Here is an 18940-nt window from a genome sequence, read left to right on the forward strand (position 1 = left end):
TCCAGGCGTACCCCCCGGTTTCTCCGCGATCAATCTCTCGGTGAAGATAGCCGCTGCACAGGCGCAGCGACCACGCAGTCCCACGCCTAGAGATCCTCGTGATCCACGTCCAGCTATAGATCTTTCCACGTCTAGTGGTAGTCCACAGGTGAGAATTAGTTGCAGTGTCTTGCTCCAAACACATTAATTAAAATGAGCCTTGCTTTTTTCGTAAATAACATTGTATGATGACGCCCATTTATGCAACAGGGTCCATATGCATCACCGGTGTACACGAGTGCCGGTGGTGGAGGTGGGGGCGGAGCCCGAGGCAGCCCGCAGCCGGGCGCTTCGCCTCAGCTTACAGCCAGTCCCCAAGTTCCCAGTCCACAAGGCCAGACTCTCGACCTTAGTGTGTCCCGTTTACCACATAGGTGAGGCAATTTATGACGTATAATTAAAAAGTTTATGTAGGAAATTAACTCACTTAATTCTTTTTCCTAATCATTTTTTTTTTATTTTAAACAGTCGAAGTTTTCCCGGTAGCGTCTCATACAGCCGAGAATCAACACCAGACAGTGGAGGAAGCCATCCATACCTTGAAGCATACCACCGAGATACTGCGGGTAAGTTAGTTTATTATTAAAAGGAATAACATTTTTTGTTAAGCGTGTGAATAACTGGTGCTTCCTAAAAACTAGAACGACTGCCGAATAACAACAAGTATAGAGCAATGTAGGCATACCCCACGAGAGCCACAAAACATGCGATACAAATTAAAAGCTACCACGCTAATAACTCCCGCAAGTATTGCACGCCACACACTCGCTCCGAGTACATTGCTAATTCTGCTCGGCAGGCGTGTTGATGACCTTGGTGCGGTTACGTGTGTTCGCGTGGAATGTCTCGTACATTCGCGTTAATTAAAATGTATACTTGGCACTTTTACAGATTACGCCTGGTTTTATTAATATTTTATGAATTTACGCAATTCATTTTGTTTTTAGATAAACAATGGTTAGGTTCAAGTTTCTTATCTCAAATCTTTAATTGCACTATTACACTATGGCTAATAACTCTCTTTAGTGAGTAGCTTATAAGGCTGTCAATGTTGTGGATCCATGTTTGAGCCTATAAGTTCTTGGGAGTTTCTGTCTAGGAATTCTCAGTAGCAGCCTGGTACAAGGAATTACAGATCGCACGTAAAAATTAATGGTTCTACGCTCGATATATTAAGTCTGGTTGTGGTGGATAACCTTATTATGAAAGTGACGGAGTAAAATATGAACCTGTTTTATTCGCTCACAATCGTTATCTATAATGTTTACCTGCTGTAATAGTTAGCCTACGATTTCAAAATTGATCCGCTGACGCTTAAATTGGACGAGGGAGTCAAGATTTTTAAGAAACAATTGTTAATTATAAATTATCCTCTTCTTGATACCTAACATCGAATATCAACACAAACCAACATATATCTACCTTGTTTATTAGGTTACGGCGGTGTGAGTCCTCACCCTGTAGCTGGTTACGGCCTCGCTCAGCCGGATTACGCTGCAGCAGCTGCCGCCGCCGGCTACGGTGGCTACCAGTACCAGTGCGGCGCGTATCCACCTCCGCCCGCGTACCCACCGCACGCGCCACCGTACTCTCCGCCCTGCTACATGCCACCGCCCCACACACCTCATGACAAGCCGAAGGATAGCAGGTGAATATTATATCAGAACTGTGATATCAGTACTTAGGTGGAGCTATCTGGTTTAATCTTAGAAATTACTACAAGTCGCTCGCCACTCCACCAGATACTGCAGCTAACAAAAGAAAAACAAAGGTAAATGGGATCAAATTAACTATAGTGTCGCAGGTACCGTTATAAATGCAGCGAACCTACCACTAGCCCTGCCTGTCACTCACTCACCGTCCCGCCTCTTGTAGAATCGACTTTGAAAATTATATATATTATGTGGAGTTTTCTTCCATATTTAGTGCATCCTTCCTCTCCACGGTCGGCTGTGTTCGGCGACCCTTTCCCCTCCAACCCCGACAAATGCTGATGTGAAAATAAGTTCTTGGGAAATTGAAAACAGATCATGCCGGCGGGTTATACTGCTATCTTTTTTTTCAAATCAATCAACTTATATCTTAGTAAAACATTTAAAAATAAATAAATATATAATTAATTACGAATAAGAATATTCTTAAATATACGCGATTCTATATTGTTATCAGTAAACCGAAGTTAAAAATTCAAAAAGATATTACATTAAAAAAAATCTACTCTTATCGACGTAGTTCATTAACACAGTTTTAAAATAGTTACTTTTCGACACAATACATTCTTTAAAATAAAAAGAAATAATGAACACAAAAAAGATTAATTAAATTACGTAATAAACTCGTACATATTATATGAATATACAGAATATATTCAATCGATTCATGGTCATGATTTAATCTTTGACCATTTGAACCCCGACAAAAAAGTTATTATAATATTTTTTCACGTTTATAGTAGGTAGGTACTTAATAAAACTTTAAAATATGTATAACGAGTCATATTAAATTAAAGCTGATATAATATTGAGTTATTTATCCTTATTTATAAATATATTATTAGGAAAAACACAAATTAAATAAATATAATAGGATATTTCAATTTTTAAACGGGTTGAAGTTACTATTAAAGCATAGTATAGTGTCCACTACGTAGTGTTGCCACTATATTCTACCAAGAGTGGAATAAATTAACTCTATTTTATGTTCATAATTTAAATTATTCGCATAAAAACCAAGAATAATGGTATATAAATTTAAAGAACGATTTAAATAAAAAGTATGAATACAAATTTTATTTTTTAAATTAATTATTGTACTAATATCATAAAAATAAATGTAGTACAGTTTATATTTCATATACAAACGCATGAGCATTACAATATCACACAATTGTTTCATAGTGTGAGATTTCGAACGTATCTCTCATAGCGAAGTCACACTCGATGGTTCAGTCTAAATATACCGGCGGCAGCGCGCGCGCACGCCGTGCGTCGGACGGCGCTCTACATAAATAGAGATAAGATACAACAAACGTACCACAAAATCAACTATGCGACGAAACAGGTGAGATACCGGATATAAACAATTTCAATAAACTTTTAACTAATTATAATAATATATTTTTATATTTTCCAATAGTTGTAATACGCGTGCAATAATACATTTGTAAACATTTACAACGTTTACGTAAACAGTGACCGTGTAAAAGGCATTTCGTTTACGATATTTTTTTGCTACCGTTTAACAGTAGGTTAACGACTTAATGACATCGCTCTTATATACAACTAAATTATAAACAAGAAAATGCCGTAGCGTAGGCGGGTTTCTATTATAATTAGACAAGCATTTATAAAAAAAATGCCAAATATAAATGTACACCGATCGTAGGTGACGACTATTATTAAACGAATGAAATTGTGCTATCTATTGCTTAATTATAGTATTATTTATTTGCAATAGTTATCACCGCGACGACTTTTACGGAAAGTCGTGTTACCGGATACGGGAGTCGAGAGAGCTAATCCAGTGTCCCGTGGAGTGCTGCGATGGGTCCGGTCACATTTCAGGCAACTTCGCAACACACCGCAGGCAAGCGGCGATATAAGCGCACCTATAAAACAGAAACGCAATATAAGCAGTTCAATGCAATACTAGTGCAATGCAATATACGCCAACCGCAATATGAGTGTGACAATTTGTGCTCTGTTCCCACTTTGCGCATTTCCGTAGTCAATTGACTGTGCTCGAGGTTTCGCTGTAAACTAACCGCATGGCAGAAGCTGATTTGATGTACGAACGTTATCAACCGACGTGTTTTATTTTACCAATAATTTATGAATTGTTAGTTATTATAATATATTTGTAAGTTACATAAAAATAATGTATGCTCATGTGTAAAATATAAAGACGGGATTAAAGCGCATAAACGTAACGCTAATTATAGTATACAGTATACAGATGCAAGTTCGCTCATAAAACTTCACAGATGTTTCACACTTCCGATTATTTTTATCACTGTAAAGTGGTTATGCATTCACATTCTCTTAAGCGGAATTAAATTCGATAAATATTAAACTTTTTTTTTTTTTAATATAAACAAGTGACTCTAATATGTTTATCGCATTGAGGAAAACCTGAAGAATAAAATAATGCTGGGAAAATCTTTCATATGTAATTGTAATACATTATAAAGTCCGGCGCACATTTAATTTACAAACCAAAAGTATAAATTCTACTCGTAAAAACCATGACATTGCAATTTACTTAATATATTAAATTTTCGTCTATCTAAATGTGAATATATTTAAAAAATACTATGATGTTTACGAATTAAAACAAAATTTCAGTTTGCAAACGATCGCATGCTCTAACCTCTTTTGTGTTATAATTACCTTGATGTTATTTAACAGTTTATATATGTAGAAGAAAACAAAGAATTTAAAGCAAGTTTTATTATTATTATTTTTGAATTTTAAAATAAAGTTATGAATGTCATAAGTAATGCTAATGAACTAGTACAACCAATTCAACTAACACTTCAACTGTAGATCAGTCTAAGCGAAACAGTGTAAACGGTCTATTGACAGTTCACTATGAATCATTGTAATATGTTTTATGCACTACATTATCAAGACATTACATTGAGATGTATGTTATAGTAAGTTGCCATACGTTACAACGGCACGCCATTGTAAGCAGTTTGTATATGTGCAGCCTGTCGGGGTGTCCGCGCGCCGACCGTTCGCAGCTCCAACCGCACTCCCAAGAACTGAAATGTCCCACTCCCGGCTGCGACGGCTCCGGTCACGTGACCGGCAACTATTCATCACACCGGTCGCTCTCCGGTTGTCCCAGAGCTAACAAGCCAAAAAGCAAGCCAAGAGACGGACAGGATTCCGAGCCCCTTAGGTGAGACGAGAAAACTAATTTGATGTGCCTGACGATAATATATATTTCTTTATGTGTTACTTTAGACATATTTTCGAAAACGATTAGCCTTATTTATAGTCTATCGCCATGGAATTATAGCCAATAGTATATACAATTTGAGTTTGCGCCATTTCTGATCTGATAATATGATAGCAATCGTGAAACTCGTTACGTAACGAACGATGGTCAACAATGGTCAAATTTTAAAACATGACTTTGAAAGTTAAATATTCAAATAAATCTAATTCATACCTAGATAAACTTTTTTAAACACCCGATCTTTTTAAATCATAAATAACCCAAAGATTTTTGGTAACGTCTTTACAATAAGTTTGTTGGTATTTGCACGCTGCTTAGATGCCCTATACCGGGCTGTGACGGATCTGGACATGCTACAGGGAAATTCTTATCGCACAGAAGGTAAGAATAGAAGAAAAGTAGAAAGCTTTGAAATCAAACATCTAACACACAGTGAAACCAATTATACTCTATACGTTTTAGGCATTTATAGTGTAGACTTAAAAAAGATTATTTGTTGAAAAATATTCAGTCAATCACGATATATGTAATTAAACTATTGACTTAAAACATTTTGGAATGTAATTTAAATTAGTAGAGGAAATTAAAGTGTATAATTACGCATGTAAAGAATTCCATTTAACATTTTCCATAGCGCTTCTGGGTGCCCAATTGCAAATCGGAACAAAATGCGAGTACTAGAGAGTGGAGGAAGCGTGGAACAGCACAAAGCAGCTGTGGCGGCGGCAGCGTCCGCAATAAAATTCGACGGCGTAAATTGCCCAACGCCCGGGTGTGACGGATCTGGACATATAAACGGGTCCTTTCTAACTCACCGTTCATTGTCCGGCTGTCCGGTTGCCGGAGCTACCACGCCAACACCGCAACCAAAGAAACCGAAATATCCAGATGACATCACGCCGCTTTATCCGAAACCCTATTCAGGTTGGTGTATTTTGTATTTGAAAATACGTTTTATTACGATATTATTACTCGGGATAGATTAAATAAATTTATTAATTTTCTTTATGTTTTTGTTACAGGTATGGATATTAACATGCAAACAGGCGGAGGAGAGGATCTCATGACGCTAGAACAAGAGATAACTGAATTGCAACGTGAAAACGCAAAAGTAGAGTCACAAATGATTCGTCTAAAGTCAGATATTAATGCTATGGAATCGCATCTCAGCCAGGGCGAAAGAGTAAGTAGAAATTAAATGAACCGTAAAAAACATTTCTTTTCTTTAAACTCTCATTGGTTCAATTCAAAGTTTTTAAGAAACCAAAATTTATCATATCTTTGTCTGATAACGTAGATGGTACAGTCATGGCTCCAAACATCCAACTTTGAGTGCTACTAACATCACATGAGTTTGTGAGTACTGCTTACTTTCTATGATACGGTAGCCACTCCAAAGATGAGCCAGTATCCCGAATGTTTTGTAACGAAGCAGGATACGTAGAATAAAGGATTAAACTATGACCATCTTTACAGGACAGTCAGATGATAATGCAACGGACCAGCAACATTAATGAATACTACGAGAGTCTCCGCAACAACGTGATAACGTTATTGGAACACGTGAAAATCCCGGGAGGTGGAACGGCAAGCACGGCTCCCGCGCCCGGTGCGCCCCCTCCACCCGTCCCGGGTGTCAAGCCCGCCCACGATAACTTCGACTCATATTTGACCAAACTTCAGACACTCTGCTCGCCCGACGGCTATTGTCCCGACGAAAACCGACCAATTTACGAAACAGTGAAAAATGCACTTCAGGACTTCACAGTTCTTCCGACGCCTATTTAAGGCTCACCCAGCGCCGCCGACGAAGAGCGACATTGATATTGTTAGCTATTACGATTGCCATCGGCGGAGCTTAATTAGAATTTTAACAGGCGGTTTACTTCCGTTGTGTACGATGAAAACTTTCTAATATTAGAGCTATTTACCAAAGGTGTATCTTTTAAGACTGTCGACGTTTATGTCAAATCGAATGCAGTGAATGATTAATATAGCTGTGTACAGTGTCGAAAACGTGAAAAGGTCCTACGGACATTATGTGGTCTATTTAGATAATGATGTCTATTTTATAAACCGTTGTATACGATGTGTGACTTCTTTAAGACATCACGTTAACACTCGAAAAATTCGATTATTAATGTTTAAGATGGACTTAAATTTAAATTAAAATGAATTTTAAACACTGTTACTCGTATATGCTTAATATAAGTTTTATGTTAGGTGAAGTTTATACAATCGCATGTAAGCTATTTTAGCCCCACCAATTCACCGACCGGGATGCAAAGTGTAAATATGTACGTATTTCATTAATTAGATATTATGTTAGAATTGCCAGGCTACTGTCGAAGTGGACGGTGTATAGAATAAATAAAATCACTTTGTCAAGCAAAGAAACGTAATATATAGAAAATAAGAATATAACTCTATGTTTATGTTCATACTGGGAATGTGCCAAACGCTTCCGCAGGAGCACCTGATCGCTGACATATTAAGACTATTATTGGTATAGAAATGATGAAACGAAAATTAATAAACATTTAGAAGACTCTAGTCAGTTTGTAAATAAATTGTGAATACATAGTTGCCACGTCTTAATGACGTTCTTATTTATATTAGGAAATAAAACGATCTCATTAGATCAAGTAAGTTAAATAATTCAGTCATTAATTGATAACCAAATTAGGTGTAAATTAATAATTTCTTTGTTAGCCAATGTTCACTCGCTGTGATTATGTTACGTGTTACTTATTTATTGTTACCTTTAAGGATGTGATAGCTCAAATCGAGACGGGTTAGCGTTATTTTGCAATATATTATTTGTAGCGCTTCACTCAGTGCAATTATTGTTTTAACTGTAGATAAGCAACGCAGGATGTTTTGTTAAATATTTTATAAATTCATCGACAATTTCTCTTTAAATCACATTGGTACACAGATCAATAATTATATTCGCATTTAAATATTAAACCTATTACTATGTTACTACTCTGATTGTCATATACGTTTCTGTAAAATATTGAGTATGTGTTGTTAAAGAGAATAAAAATAAATACTGAAATACCCGCTTATATTTTTATTTCAAAATACGGCAATGCTTCCTCGACATTGCCCAAGCTTGGAAATAGATTCCAATTTGTAGTTCGAGCATTTGACTTAGCATTTAGGTACTTTTAAGTTGGAATCCGGCTACTGGTCGCTTTTTGTAAACAAATCAAAGGAAGATTATACAAAGGCTTTAAGTGAGTATATAAATAATAAATATTAAATTTAGAACAATTTAGTACTAGGAAACTTTATTCAAGTAACGATTCGTTATGCTTACGCATTAACTTCAAGGCGTAATTAAAATGTACCGATAAAGAGGTTCCGTAATAATAAAAGTGACATGTATGTATGTATATGTGGCATGTACAACTTATACGTACGACTTTCACTGCGCTTAACTCAAATTGATTAACAAAGTACAATAAGTATTTATAATATGTAAGCCGGACTTTCCTATATAAATTTATTTTTTATATTCAATTACATCATTTTATTTTGACACCTGTTTGTTGCTAAATTATTTTGGCTATTATTAAATCGGGTTCAAATAAGCCCAACTTTAAAGTACAACCATGGACCCCGAAAACTGTAGCCAAACATTAGCTGTTTGACGACTGAGACTACAGCTATATTTTAATTATGCTTTTAAATATTGTATAGTATATATTGTAAAGTGTAGTATTATAAGTTAATTATTATGAGATAGCACGTTCGACATTTACACTATTAATATGTAAATGTAATCATAGACACTAGACAGCACAATTTAATCTGTAGCAATTATCAAGCGTCAATGTCATAAGTATGTCGCCTCTTTCAATTGTCAATTGCCATCTGTCATTGTCAAAACTGACATATTGTCATGCGGTGTTGTTAAGCATGTGCGCTGTGCATTTTGCATGTATAATTCAGATTTGTAAATGAATTGTGAATAACGTATTTAAATTTATAAAAATGAGGGATAAAAAAATGGTATGTTACCAATAATTGTTCAATATATAGTACATATGACTGTTACTTCATAATTCAATCGAAAATTATTTTTTAAGGTTCGCTATTTCAATACTGAAGATAATAAAGATGAAGTAACAAAAGAAACAAGTCAAGATGTAAAAGTTTATAAAATTAAACCAACTGGCAGGTTATTAAAAATCCAAAAATATAAGGTAGTATTGATATTATAGTTAAATGTTGATGTTAAATTATTTTAGTTTTAAAAGTCTTATACGCCTAACCTCTATTTTAGAAACATAAGAATATTAAAAACGAAGAAAATATTATAAAAGAAAAGAAATTTGCTGGTAAGGCTCCCATTAACCCTGAAAAGTTACAACATCATTCAAGAGGCGAGGGTTTTGAAGGAAAAGGTGTAAGACATCCTCTGCATGCATTGAAATTGAAAAAGAAAGAAAACAAACTCAAATATGCTCAGGAACAAGCTGCAAGAGCAGATATACTCTTAACAGAAGACCAGGGGTAAGGATTTAATATAATTATTGTACAAAATTGTAACCTCTGGAAAACATTAATAAAATATTTAATGCATAATTTTTTTCAAACAAAATATCATTTTGTCAGTTTCTTAGAAGTTGATGAAGATAATAGAACTACAGGAATTACCCAACAAGTAATAGTTGACAATGTCGATATCACTGCAGCCACAAAATCCTTTGAGCTAAATTTAGATTTTGGACCATATCAAGCGAAGTACTCACGTAATGGGAGACACTTGCTATTGGGAAGCAATAAAGGCCATTTAGCTGCTTTTGACTGGGTTACTAAAAAACTACACTTTGAGATAAATGTTATGGAATCAATACATGATGTGAGGTAAACATGTATTTCTTTAGTTATAAACTATTTAACATTACAATTTTCATTATTAATCACTATATATTTAATACTCGTGGAAATTGAGATAATTGAAAACTTTCATGTTTCACTACAATATTTTTTTATACAATTCTTTTTATTTTCTTTTAGCTGGTTACATGTTGAAACTATGATAGCAGCTGCTCAAAAAGAGTGGTTGTATATTTATGACAATACTGGAATTGAGATACACTGTATCAAAAGAATGGACAAAATATTAAAAATGGAGTTTTTGCCATACCATTTCTTACTTGCTGCCGTTGTATGTAATTTTGATAACTTGTTTATTTATTATTTATATATTATTGTTTATTTGCATTATATTTAATTTCTGAAAAACATTTCTGAATGAATTTATGAAATAAATATCCTCATTAATTATTTGCTTCACTATTTTGCATTAAATTAACTTTAATTTAAATTAGAAAACAGTACTTTTTAAAATCTGGTGGCTGGTCTTTACATGCCAAATAGTTTATTAGTAGTCAATTTGTTTTGTTTTTTAAATTAAATATTCATGTATCATTAATTGTTACAGAATGAATTTGGATTCATGACATGGCTTGATATTTCAATAGGAGAAATTGTCGGTCACTACAACAATAATATGGGAAGGACACCAGTTATGACACAAAACCCGTATAATGCTACTCTGTGTTTAGGAAATTCCAAGGGAGTGGTCTCATTGTGGTCTCCAAATGTTAAAAAACCATTAGCGAAAATATTATGTCATAAAACACCATTGACAGCGATTGCTGTAGATAATAATGGCATGTATGTCAATTTAAATTTTTCGAAGTATTTTTTTGAAAATTATGTTTACAAATAAGAAATTTTTGAATTAATTAAATATAGTATACTAGACCAGCCTATACTTATAGATATACGTTATTGCTAAATTTAAGGTACATGGCAACATCAGGGGTTGATAGAAGTATGAAAATATGGGATATTCGAAACCTTGATGGACCAATACAGCATTATAAATTACGGAGTGCTCCAAACCATTTAGAATTTTCTCAAAAAGACATGTTAGCTGTGGGCCTCGGAAATGTGGTTGAAGTTTATAGGTATTTTTTATATACACCCACTTTTTATAAATTATAGATAATTATCAAATAACTATATTAAACAGAACAGATAAATTTTGATATTTATTTTTTTATTACGTTTGTATAGTAATTTCTTTTTTTTTAATATAAGTTTGTTTATGATGCCTTGTATTTCCAGTAACTGTTGTTCACAAACTGCAGAAAAACCATATCTAAGACACAAAATGGGAAAAACTATTAAAAACTTTAAATTCTGCCCCTATGAAGACATATTAGGAATCGGTACTAGCAATGGTTTTACAAGTGTTATTGTTCCAGGTAAATATTTTCATTCCGAATAATGAATCTATAATAGTAGTTAGTAGTTAATCTCTCACTTTATATTTAGTATAAACATGTTTTTATGTATAACATGTGTAAGTGACTGCTGATGGTCCTTAATAAATAAATAAATAATATATATCTATTAACTTCACTTAATAACAACGAAAAATATTAGACTATTTTTATCTTCATAATATCTTTGTTATATTATTGTATTGTAGTTTATAATTTATGTAAGCCTTTAAAAACATTGTTATTTATAGGCAGCGGCGAACCTAACTTTGATGCACTGGAAAGCAATCCATTTCAAACTAAAAAACAACGAAAAGAGGCTGAGATTAAAGCACTCCTTGAAAAGATACCTGCAGAACTTATCACTCTTAATCCATATGAGGTTATGGAAATTGATGTGCCATCTTTGAAAGATAAAATAGAAACAAGAAAGAGTCTATTGGTAAGCATCTTATTTATGTTTATAACATTAAGTTATTAAATATGCTAATTTTAGATATCTTAATAATAATTTTAAAATTTCTATAATATAAAATTCCTGAATTTTCAGTATTTGAAACCTAAAAAGGTTGATTTCACACCGAGAAAAAAGAAAAAAGGCAAAACAAATATTGCTAGAAAGAAAATTATAAAGGAAGTGGCTAGGAAGGTAAAATTTAAAATACTTATTAACAATTTTTATATTATTCGACTAATGGAAAGGTCATATGATTATTATCATAATGATTTGGTTTGATGTAAGACCCTAGAAGAATTTATGTTAAAAAAATATGCTCAATACTTTTGTCTATGGTGAAGGAAGGAATATTTTTTTTTTACTGAAATGTCTAAATTTTTATTTCCGTTTTTGCAGGAATTCATCAACCAATCCATAGAAGCTAACAAAATCCTTGACACGCAACAAAAAGACAATGGACCAAAACGATCATTTGGAGTACTTGATAGATTTGTACCTCAACCAAAACTTAAGAAATAAATAACTTCAATAGAAAAACTTTTTATTTTATAATAAACTTTTGTTACACTGTATAAACTTTGATTGTTATTTACATGATTTATATACAGTCTCAACTTAAGATTTCATTTAATACATGATCATATAAAGTAATGTAAAATTGTCTTTCAATCTTTCAATAAAATGTCAAATAAAGAAAAAAATTGATATGTCTAACATGGAATATCAAATAAGTCACATAAGCCTTCTGTACCATGTAAAGAAAAAGAGAAGTCTTGCTTTGTTACTGGCGGGCTTAATCTCAAAAGATAATCTGAAACAAAATTCAAGCTTATAAGTAATATGTACACATTATTCTATTAATAATATAATATTAAAAATATGAATGCATTTATAAAATATTAATCCTTAAGCTTATAATAATTTCAATCCCACATTCTAGAAGAGATAGCTTTATTGTTGCTTCTGTCAATTGAGAGAGAGTATGAGATCATCTAAACACATCTGAAGTTAACTTCAAATCGTGTAAATTAGATGTTGTTGAATGAATAATTTTCCAACTGTACCGTTCAATTTTCATTTGAACAAGTTACAATTGGATTAAAATGGATATTAAAAATGTTTTAAACATCTTAACATTATACCTATAGAGTATTGTGGTGCATCTACTCAAACATATCAATTTAGTTGTACTAGAAATTGCGTGTCAATGAATGCTGGAATACCACATCATAGATATATTTCTAAGAAGTGCTTGTTTTTCTTACAATATACATATGATACATTGAAAAAAGTAAACTACGATAGGAATATTGTGTGAATCACGAACAGCTTTAAATGATGTAGTTCCCTACATCATTTAAAGCTGAAGTTATTAAAATATACACAAAAAAATGGAATACAAGATAAATCAGATAAATAGGATTCATTTTTATTTGATTAATACTGTAATCAAAGAATGCAACAAGTATACAGTAGTATGGAATAAAAGTCTTATGGATCTGTGATTAGAATGGGTGTTCCACAAGGTTCAGTTTTTCGTTCTTTTCTATTTTTGTTATTTATTGTCTTTCTTGAAATCACTTAAAAAGGGTAGCCACTGAGTTTTTCGAATCTTCATAGTAAAATATTAATAATTCCAAACAGATGATTGCTTAAAATGTAGTCATTCATGATGTAGGAAAAGTGCTCATAGAAACATAAGTTTCATTACAGCTACAAAAGAAACTTAAAAAAAAAAACTTATCCTCTAAATGACTCGCAAGTCATCTCTTTGGACATCTGAGGTTGAAGGTTTTTAAATATATAAAGTAAACTTACTACAATCTTGCAATATACTCTCTCCTTGGTCTGTGTATTTCTCAACTTCTACATCCATACTATCTTCATCTAACATCTGTAACAATATGTATCATGAAGTTGTATCAAAAGTCAATCTTTTTTAAAAATTACAGCCCTGAAAATCTTATTGCATTATAATCAATACTATTCATTAATATGCAATGCTAGTCACACTGTAGCATTATCTTTATATGATATGACATATATAAGTTATGACATAACTATTCAAAGAAGTCTCGCTTCTACTGGAGAGGTACCGTTAACCACAAGATTAAGATACACAAACACCATTTATCATGTCTACTTTCTTAATGACAAATATGTTCCTAACAGATCTCGATATTGTCTTCTTTCAATTCATTCTTGATTAGTTAAAAGTATCCCTAGGGGAACATAAAGTTGCGAGCCATATTCTTACCTCTTCTTTGTCTACATCACACAATAATATAACTCCTACAGCCTCACTTGATTTCACATGTAGGAAGAACTTTTGTTCTTTTTCCTGCAAAACGAAAATAATAATCTATATATAGCCGTACTATGTTGACAATAACAAGGTATTATACATTGAAATTGATGATTGATGGATTAATGATTAATACATTGACGTTAAAAACTGTGTTTCTACACATTTCACTAATATCATGCTTGAATGGGATTTGTAATTTTAGGTTTAAATACAATATTATATTTCATTGACGAGCACTGAATGAATTGTAAGCACATGGTAGATGTATTAAGTAGACCCATTTTACCCATGCAAAGTCAGTAGCTACTGTCATATTGTGGTAAAATTTGTAAAAATCATATAAGCCCCATAAAATACTTTACTTACTTTATGAGGAATACGTCCCACTGATAAATCTGCACCTAGCGGTGCTTCCAAAACAAAAATTTGATTATCATCAAAACATTTTTTAATGTCATTTTCAGTCACATAGGTCATAGCTTCATTGTCTGGATCATCTAACACATTTTTAATACTTTGTTCTATCCAATGCATTTGCCTAAAAAAAACATCCTGTTAGATTTGTTATTAAAATAGTATGAATTAAGTTTTCATTATAATTATTTTTCACTATGTACTAAAATTATAAAGACATATAATAAAAATAAATTAGACATACTTATCTAACAATTCTTCATGCTGCTCCAAAAGATTTATTTGTTTTCTTAACACATTAACTTTCTTGCCAACTTCTGTTGTATTACCATCTGGACCAGCACCCCTGTTAAATATATTTAATATTTGCAAAAACTTTACTGAGAAATATATACACACAAAGTAAATAAACAAATATTTCCACTCACTTCCACTGTATACTATTTTTACTTCGTTTTTCAATTAAACCTATGCCTTCTAATACGTTTGTTATGTCGTATATCCTTCTCTTTTGACGTACTGCTAATAAATCAGTAGCCTGAAATGAAATATTACGCAAAAAAAAAACATATTATTCAAATACTTTATTTTCGAGCGCAAACTGACAGCAATCAATTTTAACAAAAAGTAGTAAGTACTTACGATTTTTAAATCCAAAACTCCATTATTTGCTTTTTGTAATAGCGAGACAAAACGGGTTGTGAGTAATCCTAATGATTTTTCATACCTTTTATAACCGTATAACTCCGCCATAATTTTAATTTAACGCCTCTCTCATTTATTTTGATTGTGATATTTCCACTTTTATATATAATTTTGCGTTGCGGCGGGATATAAAGTTGGTACGCACTGTTTTTGTACATCACAGATAATTAAATGACATTGACAATAGATTCATAAAATTGATATACCAATATCTCAAGTTTTAACAAAAATAAATACAAAATAATAAGTAAACGTTGCGTTTTTATCAAATAATTAAATAAAAACCAAATATTTATAAAATATATAAGTAAAACTAATTTAATAAATATTTATGATGAAATTATTTGTTTTTTGTTTCATTATATACTGTAAGCATAATATTACTATATTTTATATTGTAATTAAATGATGTTGATGAATGATATTAGTACTTCAAATAACCATATTATCTGCAAAATGCGTTAGCAAATTATAATAACCGATTATTCCTTAATAAATTAAATCCTACAATAATATGCGTATTCGTATCTGGACCATAATTTACCAGTAAATACATTGCTATTTCAAATTTATAAGTCAGATCTAAGTTTGCCGGTCACAAATTTGTGACCGGCAAACTCAGATCGCGACTATTGTATTTATTCCAACTCAATATTGACTATTGTACACATACGCAGTGATTGTATATACTTTGCGCGTACGTGTTAGTGCTTGTAACTCATACATACTAGTATAGGATAGGATAGGTAATTGATAATTAAGGAACTCTGAAATGTATAATTAGGAGGAGTATCTTTTTGAGTAAAAAGAGGACCTTAAAATGTATGAAATTGAGGTGGCTCTGCTGGATATTTAATTAATATATTATAGCTTAAAATTTAATTTAAAGAAATGCACTAATTTCGGGTAATACCCCAAAAATAAGTAATGCATGAGGGAGGCCAACAATATATGGAACCTTTATTTCAAACATTTTAGTAGAAACTTTTTTGTGAAGACCTTTAAGAGACACCTCTCCTTATCTACACAAAACTAAGAGAAATATTTTCTAATATAATTTTTATAAACTCAATATTATTGACACAATAATAATAGTTTTAATGTAATTAATAAACAGTTTCCCATAGGTATCATGAAATAATATTTTATGATATAATTCTATCTGCAAAGATTTGTTTAAGCATTTCACATTTTTCTCTTTCTATTAATAACAAACCATCTTGTTCTTGTTCTTTTAATTGTAACTTTCTCATCTCTATAGATTCTTTCATTTCTATTTCTTGCCTACGTAATTGTAAATCTTCTTCTTTTATCTTTAAGTTCCGTTCAAATAAAGCATCTTGCAGTAACTTATTCTGTTCCTGTCGTTTTAAGTATTCAAGCCATTGCTTCTCCAAATTAATTTTACTTTGGGACCTCTCAGATTCGATCCTATTTGCCAGTCGTATTTTTCTAAGTTCAATCATTGCTTTACTTTCTACATTGATTTTTATTGATGAGTCTTTTATGTATGGTTGCTTACCATCTTTTTTTTTATGTATAATATCCCCAATGGTAAATGTGTCACAATCCACATTATATTGTGCATAAATACTATCCATTTCCTTAAAATATTTAAATTTCATATGATGGCCTGTATCAACACATTGCTTATATTTCTTTGTTAGCGCATTTATCTTCCATCTTACTTGATCTGAAGTCATCTAGAACATATTATTTTTATAGACCCAGTTTCATTTAAAAAAATACAGAAATTATATTTTTTCAGTTGTGTGAGTAAGCCAATGTAATTACAATAACTAACAAAAATATAATGCTGACTTTGTGAAATGTAAATATAAAAATACAACAACACTAAGTATTGCTGTTTGATGGTAAAATATATGGCATCAAACAACTTCTTAGAAGTTGCTTAAACATGCAATATATCTACAAAATTTTAACTTTAGTTCTTAGTTTCATAGTACCTCAATGTTGTAATCTTTTAAACTTTCAGATATGGCATTCCAAATTCTGGTTTTCTTTTTGGGTGTTTCCAACATTTCCAACTTATTTTCATATAATTTAAGTAGTTTTAAAGTAGCACTGTATGTCCAGACTGCGCCTAAAATAAAATTAATAATAAACGTAAAGAAATGTCGATATAGACTATGAAAATAAAAAAATAATAAAGATAAATCACAATCACTAGATGCCCAACATACTTGCTTTCTCCACGTTATCAGATTTTTCGTGATTGCAGTTCATAGCCGTAATACATATTGTATCCGTGGAAATTTGATCAACTGTAAAAAGCCAGATTATGTTAGAATATTGTTAATTTTTAATACTTTATTTTTAGATAAATCTTACCGTCTTGTAAGATGTTATTTACATATGAATCGCTTTCATTCATTTTAATATTTTTCATTAACTGTAGAACGTCCGAACATCAACATTTAAACACTATCAAATAATTTCAATAAATAAAAATAAATACTGTCCAACGAACATGATAAATACAAACACAGGTGTTCAAGTTCTAACTTCTAAGTGTTGAAATTTAGACGAGGGCTGCCAGCTTTTACTAACCAAATTACCAAAATTTTGTAAATACTTTATAGAATTATATGGTAAAAAATAAAATTAAAGTATATTTCTAAAAAAAATCAGAAACGTCTACATTACTTAAGGTTTTCCATTAAATATATTTTATGGACAGTAACTTCTGATAAATTTATTATATTTTAATTAAAATAAGTATTAGATGTATTTAAGTATGTACATTATTCTTATTGTATACCTCAAATATAATAGGTACACTTTTACGACTGTATAGGCATAAGAATAAGACATATCGACATATTATGTTCTGTGCATCGGATGGACTTATGTCTGATTAGAAATATCTTCAAAGATAACTCAATAAAGATACTGTATCTATTTTATTATGACTAGTGGCTACCACCGCCTGTGGACATCTGCAACACAAGGGTGTTTGCAGGTGTGTTGCCGACTTTTAGGAAAAATGTACGTTATTTTTTTTGAAGGTTCCCGAATCGTATCGGTTCGGAAAAACTGAAAGCGATAGTTGGTTCCACAAAGTAGTTGTGCGAGGCTGAAAATGACTTAAAAAATCGCAATTTTTTCAATTTTGAATTTTCGGACATTTAGATGGTGTGGATGAAACTTGGAATTCTGACGCGATGTCCGAAGGTAAATACGGGGGCGGCATTCATCCAAACAATGCCTTGGAGTATTCCCCGTAAAAAATACGTTAGAAGATGCAGAGTCCATCCAGCATCAGCAAAGATCCAACATCTCTACGCAAAGCTAACGATCAAATAATTCGGAAAGGGCATGATAAAGCCACTCTGCTTTGAATACGGCCAAATGGAAGAAGCTGTCACTAGGAAGCTCCCGTCCAGAGGTGAGAGCAGTACTGAATGTCAGGCCGAATTCGCGCATTGTATAGTTTTATGCGATGAAGTACCGTTTTGCCTTGCTAAGCACACCGAGCTTTTTGGATGTCAATTAATTTCCAATTAATTATAAAAAACAAAAACAGGACTTGGCTTTATTTAGGTTAAACAATTTTTCATGTATCCCTTCATTTGAAGGACTAATATAGATCGCATACTATCTTCATAACAAATTTAACTCTGTATCAAATTAACATAACATAGTTATTGAATCAAGGGAATAATTAATAATTGAATAATTCAATTATTAAAGTTATAAATAAAAATCAATCGCAATATAAAT

At 32.0% G+C, this 18940-nt stretch overlaps 4 protein-coding genes across 4 annotated transcripts in view; 2 read left to right on the forward strand and 2 right to left on the reverse strand.

Moving 5' to 3' along the window:
* LOC125064738 (myelin transcription factor 1-like) overlaps positions 1–8050 on the forward strand; it is a 25249-nt gene extending 17199 nt beyond the window's left edge. The window contains exons 8-16 of the mRNA XM_047671931.1: positions 1–148; positions 250–413; positions 508–605; positions 1474–1687; positions 4735–4944; positions 5323–5385; positions 5639–5928; positions 6027–6187; positions 6481–8050. The exon at positions 1–148 is cut by the window's left edge and continues 60 nt beyond it. Of these exons, the coding sequence (XP_047527887.1) occupies positions 1–148; positions 250–413; positions 508–605; positions 1474–1687; positions 4735–4944; positions 5323–5385; positions 5639–5928; positions 6027–6187; positions 6481–6792 (1660 nt within the window). The 3' untranslated portion in view covers positions 6793–8050. The remainder of the gene's footprint in view (positions 149–249; positions 414–507; positions 606–1473; positions 1688–4734; positions 4945–5322; positions 5386–5638; positions 5929–6026; positions 6188–6480) is intronic.
* Positions 8051–8887: 837 nt separating this feature from the next.
* On the forward strand, positions 8888–12427 carry LOC125064525 (WD repeat-containing protein 46). The gene is made up of 11 exons (XM_047671622.1): positions 8888–9024; positions 9102–9218; positions 9299–9528; positions 9631–9882; positions 10036–10186; positions 10463–10698; positions 10830–10994; positions 11155–11294; positions 11564–11754; positions 11863–11961; positions 12166–12427. The coding sequence occupies exons 1-11, from the start codon at positions 9007–9009 to the stop codon at positions 12286–12288; spliced, it is 1722 nt and encodes a 573-aa protein (XP_047527578.1). The 5' UTR covers positions 8888–9006; the 3' UTR covers positions 12289–12427.
* On the reverse strand, positions 12294–15344 carry LOC125064526 (transcription factor E2F5-like). The gene is made up of 7 exons (XM_047671623.1): positions 15134–15344; positions 14920–15029; positions 14736–14837; positions 14444–14615; positions 14027–14110; positions 13588–13663; positions 12294–12580 (listed from the first exon to the last, which is right to left on the reverse strand). Exons 1-7 carry the CDS (start codon positions 15242–15244, stop codon positions 12480–12482), a joined length of 756 nt encoding a protein of 251 aa, XP_047527579.1. The 5' UTR covers positions 15245–15344; the 3' UTR covers positions 12294–12479.
* A 642-nt stretch (positions 15345–15986) lies between these two features.
* Positions 15987–17737, reverse strand: LOC125064784. The gene is made up of 4 exons (XM_047672009.1): positions 17549–17737; positions 17401–17481; positions 17164–17300; positions 15987–16899 (listed from the first exon to the last, which is right to left on the reverse strand). The coding sequence occupies exons 1-4, from the start codon at positions 17604–17606 to the stop codon at positions 16342–16344; spliced, it is 834 nt and encodes a 277-aa protein (XP_047527965.1). The 5' UTR covers positions 17607–17737; the 3' UTR covers positions 15987–16341.
* Between the last annotated feature and the right edge of the window lie 1203 nt (positions 17738–18940).

Source organism: Vanessa atalanta, chromosome 6, assembly GCF_905147765.1.
Source record: "Vanessa atalanta chromosome 6, ilVanAtal1.2, whole genome shotgun sequence".
Lineage (NCBI taxonomy): Eukaryota > Metazoa > Arthropoda > Insecta > Lepidoptera > Nymphalidae > Vanessa > Vanessa atalanta.

Excerpts from the sequence above, each read along its gene's own strand:
- LOC125064525 (XM_047671622.1), top strand. Across the intron at positions 10,699-10,829 it reads GCTGTAGATAATAATGGCAT|GTACATGGCAACATCAGGGG; the intron begins GTATGTCAATTT and ends GCTAAATTTAAG. Across the intron at positions 10,995-11,154 it reads AATGTGGTTGAAGTTTATAG|TAACTGTTGTTCACAAACTG; the intron begins GTATTTTTTATA and ends TTGTATTTCCAG.
- LOC125064526 (XM_047671623.1), bottom strand. The coding sequence starts at position 15,244 with ATGGCGGAGTTATACGGTTATAAAAGGTATGAAAAATCATTAGGATTA. Across the intron at positions 14,616-14,735 it reads CATGAAGAATTGTTAGATAA|GCAAATGCATTGGATAGAAC; the intron begins GTATGTCTAATT and ends TGTTTTTTTTAG. Across the intron at positions 12,581-13,587 it reads GAGTATATTGCAAGATTGTA|ATTATCTTTTGAGATTAAGC; the intron begins GTAAGTTTACTT and ends ATTTTGTTTCAG.
- LOC125064784 (XM_047672009.1), bottom strand. The coding sequence starts at position 17,606 with ATGAAAAATATTAAAATGAATGAAAGCGATTCATATGTAAATAACATC. Across the intron at positions 17,482-17,548 it reads AAATAACATCTTACAAGACG|TTGATCAAATTTCCACGGAT; the intron begins GTAAGATTTATC and ends GGCTTTTTACAG. Across the intron at positions 17,301-17,400 it reads TGATAACGTGGAGAAAGCAA|GCGCAGTCTGGACATACAGT; the intron begins GTATGTTGGGCA and ends ATTTTATTTTAG.